This window comes from Coregonus clupeaformis, chromosome 16, assembly GCF_020615455.1.
Source record: "Coregonus clupeaformis isolate EN_2021a chromosome 16, ASM2061545v1, whole genome shotgun sequence".
Classification (NCBI taxonomy): domain Eukaryota; kingdom Metazoa; phylum Chordata; class Actinopteri; order Salmoniformes; family Salmonidae; genus Coregonus; species Coregonus clupeaformis.
Genome location: NC_059207.1, coordinates 54554253 through 54560819, shown reverse-complemented (window position 1 = coordinate 54560819; position 6567 = coordinate 54554253). Strand labels below are relative to the sequence as shown.

General features: G+C 42.6%; 1 protein-coding gene across 1 annotated transcript in view; it reads right to left on the bottom strand.

Moving 5' to 3' along the window:
• Positions 1-397: 397 nt before the first annotated feature.
• LOC121584623 (kremen protein 1-like) overlaps positions 398-6567 on the bottom strand; it is a 110391-nt gene continuing 104221 nt past the window's right edge. Inside the window, exons 8-10 of the mRNA XM_041900618.2 lie at positions 5263-5493; positions 1607-1691; positions 398-1387 (exon numbers count right to left, since the gene is read on the bottom strand). Coding sequence (XP_041756552.1) covers positions 1228-1387; positions 1607-1691; positions 5263-5493 — 476 coding nt within the window. The 3' untranslated portion in view covers positions 398-1227. The remainder of the gene's footprint in view (positions 1388-1606; positions 1692-5262; positions 5494-6567) is intronic.

Here is a 6567-nt window from a genome sequence, read left to right as displayed (position 1 = left end):
TTGAATTACACAATATACAACACAATTTACCCCCTCCTTGTAATCAAATGGCAACATAACGATAACAATATGTTCAGTAATGTCCAAGAAGACTACACATAAGTGCACATAGAAAAAGAAATAGAAAAGAAATCAAGCAAACATTTTTTCCAAGTCTCGCCCACGCTACAGTAATTCCAATTGACGTAGTCTGTCATAGGGTGGGGATCACAAGCAATAGACTCAGAGACAAGGAGAAGGGGAGAGGGAAAGAAGCCTAGCAGGCTTGTTGAAGAGCCCTAAGGCACTTAAACATAGTTAAACCAGAAAGATAAGAACCCACAGCTGAGCGGACGAGAGAGAACCTCTGAGCATTTCAAAGACTCCTTTAAATGGCAGTTGTTTAATGAAACCCCCCCCCCTATCCCTCATCCACCAGCGGCCATAGTAGAGACTCTTGATACAGTTTCCTCCAGAGGCAGTGTGGAAGAGATAGCAGTGTCGGAGGTGGAACTGCTTTAGAGTTTTCAAATCCACAAGTGGCTCCTGGCATTATCCCTAAAGCGGACATTATCATTGGCTGCACGGAGTCGCATTAAGAGAAATCCCATGCAGCCTTCTTTACAAGTTCGAACACAGGAATGTGAGTTGTAATCTATACCTCGATTACTCTTATTTCGTTGAGTGATTTTTAATTTGAGCCTACACTTTCTCCTTCTGAACTTCTAACGCGAGCTGTGGGTGTGGCTTTGTGACAGTGATCAAGAGCAGCTGCTAACCGATTTGACTGCTCCAACACAGTTACACCTCTGACACCGCCAAAACATCAGATATCGCTGTTTAACGCTTGATCTGATTGAATCTAGGCCTTACTCTGACATTGGTCAAGATCCAACCCCTTGTTCTGTGAGACACCTATGACAGTCACTGATAGGGAATATGCATGGCTCCCAGTAAAAAGTCCACCTTACACTGTATATCTGCCCTCCTCTCCTGCCTTGTACACAGCAGACACAGACAGCCCTGTCTGGATCCCCTTTAGGGATTTGGCTCTTGGGCCATTTGGTAGTAGTCACTCAGTGAGTCAGTGAATCAGTCATTAGTTAGCATGTTAGCTTTGTAGCTCAGTGCCCCATAGAGTCTCATTGGTAGAGGGGCTAGCTCTGTGGCTAGCTCTGGTGCGGTAGGCCCTGGTACAGGGTGAAGTAGTGGTGATGGTGGTGATGTAGTGGACCAGACTGCAGTTCGCTAGTTGCCCACCAGAGGGCTGAGGTCTCCGTGGTGGTTCTTTAGCTTCTTCTTGAAGAGGGAGATGGTGGAGGGCCGGTAGAAGATGATCCAGGGCTCGGACGCAGCACTCTGCCCGCTGCAGCTCTCTGAACCACTGATGGTTGGGATGTTGGGAGATCTGGAAAAAAAGATTGAGAGAGGGAGAGAAGAGAGAGAAATAGATATAGCAAGAGAGAATAGTAACATTAGGTTATATATTCCACCTGCTGGGGCTCTCACAGCGTTAAAAAGACATTACATGCAATCAACTACACTTCGGTTACACTATTGAGGCATTAGTACAATACAACTTTACTGTCCATAAGTTACAGCAAACAACGGAAAATGAAATACTTACTTCACTGTAATATGCAGGAGTAGTTTAGCCACCATGGCTATGACTGTCAGAGTCAGGAGAGCAGCTAGAGCGTAGATGGTCCACACTGTCAACACAGAAACACAATTGAAATCAGACAGTTTAGAAGAAACATACCAGTGAAGAAGAACCCTATGCACTTGAGTAGAGTCTCAGACAGGCATGGAGGCACCTGATCAGAAAGAGATAAAAGGGGGCTATAAAATAAAAACGGTCTGGCACATCTACACCATATTTGTACAGTATTATACACTGAGTGTACAAAACATTAGGAACACCTTTGTAATATTGAGTTGCACCCCCTTTTGCACTTAGAACAGCCTCAATTCGTCGGGGTATGAACTCTACAAGGTGTCGAAAGCATTCCACAGGGATGCTGGCCCATGTTAACTCCAATGCTTCCCGCAGCTGTGTCAAGTTGGCTGGATGTCCATTGGGTGTCCGACCATTCTTGATACACACGGGAAACATTTGAGCGTAAAAAACCCAGCAGCGTTGCAGTTCTTGACACACTCAAGCTGGTGCGCCTGGCACCTACTACCATACCTTGTTCAAAGGCACTTCAATCTTTTGTCTTACCCATTCACCCTCTGAATGGCACACATACACAATCCATGTCTCAATTGTCTCAAGGTATAAAAATAATTCTTTAACCTGTCTCCTCCCCTTCATCTACACTGAATGAAGTGGATTTAACAGGTGACATCAATAAGGGACCATAGCTTTCACCTGGATTCACCTGGTCAGTCTATGTCATGGAAAGAGTATACTCAGTGTAAGGCTTGATCTACCTGCACATGTTAGCCTAAAGCCCTTTAACAGAACCGATTCAGACAGTAAAATATTAGTACCTGCATTTTTTTTGATGCACATCTGTTAATATATACTGAACAAAAATATAAACGCAACATGTAAAGTGTTGGTCCCATTGTTCATGAGCTGAAATAAAAGATCCCAGAAATTTTCCATATGCACAAAAAGCTTATTTTTCTCAAATGTTGAGCTCAAATTTGTTTACATCCCTGTTAGTGAGCATTTCTCCTTTGCCAAGATAATCCATCCACCTGATAGGTGTGGCATATCAAGAAGCTGATTTAACAGCATGATCATTACACAGGTGCACCTTAAAGGCCACTCTAAAATTTGCAGTTTTGTCACACAACACAATACTACAGATGTCTCAAGTTTTGAGGGAGCGTTTAATTGGCATGCTGACTGTAGGAATGTCCACCAGAGCTGTTGCCAGATCATTTAATGTTCATATCTCTACCATAAGCTGCCTCCAACATCGTTTTAGAGAATTTGGCAGTACGTCCACCCGGCCTCACAACTGCAGACCACGTGTAACCACGTCAGCCCAGGACCTCCACATCAGGCTTCTTCACCTGCGGGATCGTCTGAGGGGGAGTATTTCTGTCTGTAATAAAACCCTTTTGTGGGGAAAAACTCATTCTGATTGGCTGGGCTCCTCAGTGGGTGGGCCTACTGTATGCGCTCCCAGGCACACCCATGGCTGTGCCCTTGCCAAGTCATGTGAAATCCATAGATTGCGGCCTAATTTATTTATTTAAATTGACTGATTTCTTTGAAATTGTTGCATGTTGCGTTTATATTTTTGTTCAGTATACAGTGGGGGAAAAAGGTATTTAGTCAGCCACCAATTGTGGAAGTTCTCCCACTTAAAAAGATGAGAGAGGCCTGTAATTTTCATCATAGGTACACGTCAACTATGACAGACAAATTGAGAAGAAAAAAATCCAGAAAATCACATTGTAGGATTTTTAATGAATTTATTTGCAAATTATGGTGGAAAATAAGTATTTGGTCACCTACAAACAAGCAAGATTTCTGGCTCTCACAGACCTGTAACTTCTTCTTTAAGAGGCTCCTCTGTCCTCCACTCGTTACCTGTATTAATGGCACCTGTTTGAACTTGTTATCAGTATAAAAGACACCTGTCCACAACCTCAAACAGTCACACTCCAAACTCCACTATGGCCAAGACCAAAGAGCTGTCAAAGGACACCAGAAACAAAATTGTAGACCTGCACCAGGCTGGGAAGACTGAATCTGCAATAGGTAAGCAGCTTGGTTTGAAGAAATCAACTGTGGGAGCAATTATTAGGAAATGGAAGACATACAAGACCACTGATAATCTCCCTCGATCTGGGGCTCCACGCAAGATCTCACCCCGTGGGGTCAAAATGATCACAAGAACGGTGAGCAAAAATCCCAGAACCACACGGGGGGACCTAGTGAATGACCTGCAGAGAGCTGGGACCAAAGTAACAAAGCCTACCATCAGTAACACACTACGCCGCCAGGAACTCAAATTCTGCAGTGCCAGACGTGTCCCCCTGCTTAAGCCAGTACATGTCCAGGCCCGTCTGAAGTTTGCTAGAGTGCATTTGGATGATCCAGAAGAGGATTGGGAGAATGTCATATGGTCAGATGAAACCAAAATAGAACTTTTTGGTAAAAACTCAACTCGTCGTGTTTGGAGGACAAAGAATGCTGAGTTGCATCCAAAGAACACCATACCTACTGTGAAGCATGGGGGTGGAAACATCATGCTTTGGGGCTGTTTTTCTGCAAAGGGACCAGGACGACTGATCCGTGTAAAGGAAAGAATGAATGGGGCCATGTATCGTGAGATTTTGAGTGAAAACCTCCTTCCATCAGCAAGGGCATTGAAGATGAAACGTGGCTGGGTCTTTCAGCATGACAATGATCCCAAACACACCGCCCGGGCAACGAAGGAGTGGCTTCGTAAGAAGCACTTCAAGGTCCTGGAGGGGCCTAGCCAGTCTCCAGATCTCAACCCCATAGAAAATCTTTGGAGGGAGTTGAAAGTCCGTGTTGCCCAGCGATAGCCCCAAAACATCACTGCTCTAGAGGAGATCTGCATGGAGGAATGGGCCAAAATACCAGCAACAGTGTGTGAAAACCTTGTGAAGATTTACAGAAAACGTTTGACCTGTGTCATTGCCAACAAAGGGTATATAACAAAGTATTGAGAAACTTTTGTTATTGACCAAATACTTATTTTCCACCATAATTTGCAAATAAATGCATTAAAAATCCTACAATGTGATTTTCTGGATTTTTTTTCTCATTTTGGCTGTCATAGTTGACGTGTACCTATGATGAAAATTACAGGCCTCTCTCATCTTTTTAAGTGGGAGAACTTGCACAATTGGTGGCTGACTAAATACTTTTTTCCCCCACTGTATATCCCTATAACCAAACAGGTCTCACACCTTTTTTGTAAAACATACCGTTTTTGAACAATCGAAAACAGCATGCAGATGCAGGAAGGTACGATGTTGGTTACACATAAGAGAAACCCCAGAAAGGTACGATGTTGGTTACACATAAGGGAAACCCCAGAAAGGTTAAAAAAAAACAGTACCAAAGGTACAAAAAAACAAACAAGTAGTAACTGAGAGATGGAGAGATAGGACGTAGACATGTCGGTATCAATAGAGGTGAGTCGTAGTAGAAAGCCATATTAGAAACCCCAGAGAAGTAGAAAGATAGGATGTTGGTAACTGAGAGATAGAAAACAACAATCTTGGTCTCTACATACTAGAGGTAGATAGGATAGTTAAGTAGGTAGGATATTGGTATCTACATACTAGAGGTGTGTCCGTTGGTCCTGTTGGGTCCGGCCCACTGACCTGGCATGTTGTGGTCCGGTTTACCGGGACTGGATGTTATCACATAGAGGATCTGAGAGGAACGTCCGTTACCGCTCCCGTTAGACTTCTCCGTTACGCCGTTAAGCTGAGGCTCCACTGTACTAGTGTCCTCATCTTCCTCCTCCTCCTCTTCCTCATCCATAGGTCTGGTGTCCAGGCCTCTCAGTGCTGAAACAACAACAACAAACAGAATGTTTCCATGGGCCTATTGCAACGAAGATTGGCCAGTAGATTATTGGCAGATGTTAAACCATCAATACGTGGTAAATTCACCAACGCAGCTGATCTCATTTACAAGCAGCATTGGCCACCGATTTACTGCTCCCTAACGCGGATGTTGGGTTTATCTTTGATGGGTATTATCATCTGAACAATTTCATCCGGCAATTCTACCCGACTAAGGGCGATTTATCTATTTGACAATCATTCCGCACAACTGAAATAAAGTATTTAATTTCCTCGTTTACCACGGCAAATCTACTATGGCAATGTAGCCTACCCTACGCAAATCCATGGTTTCCAATTTATGTTATCCATTAATGATTTTACTTGTCTGAATCAAATATGGTCATTTCTTAACAAGAGGGTAAAAGGAAATATTCCTGAACTGTAAGCTACACATTTGACATTTGAAACTAAATCATGATTGCATTGTATTTTGAATCAAATTATATTGTATTCTAATAATAGTAATGAAGTTATTGAAAGTTGCACAAATAATATATAATTATGTTTTTAACCAATCATTTTAATCACTTGAAAAAACAAACAAACATACAAAACAATGAACAGGACAGGGAAAAGTGGGGACAACAGACAGAAATAGGCTACAGCTCCACAAAACAGATTGGATGTATAATTAGGCCTATGTTGCCATGTTAAGATGAAACGTTGTGCTACTCGAGACTGTGATGTATTCTATTTGTTTAGTGGTTGTCTGTGTGTGATGAGCTGTTCGTGGTTAGGCTGGTAGTGTTGTATGGATAGCGGATATTTCTTTATTTGTAGATCAACGTGATAACACTCAATAGTGAACCTTTATATTTTCGTACAGTAATTAGTCCATTAGGCCTACTGTGGCATATTGTACTTTATTGTCTGAATTGGAAATACATGTGGTGGGAGAGTAGCCTAATTTCTTATTATTTGGAAGTTGTTATCCAAAGAAACAAATACAAAAGCCTTGGTTTGATAATGATATTTCAATTGTCTGTCACACATGTTGCTGCAATCCATGTCACT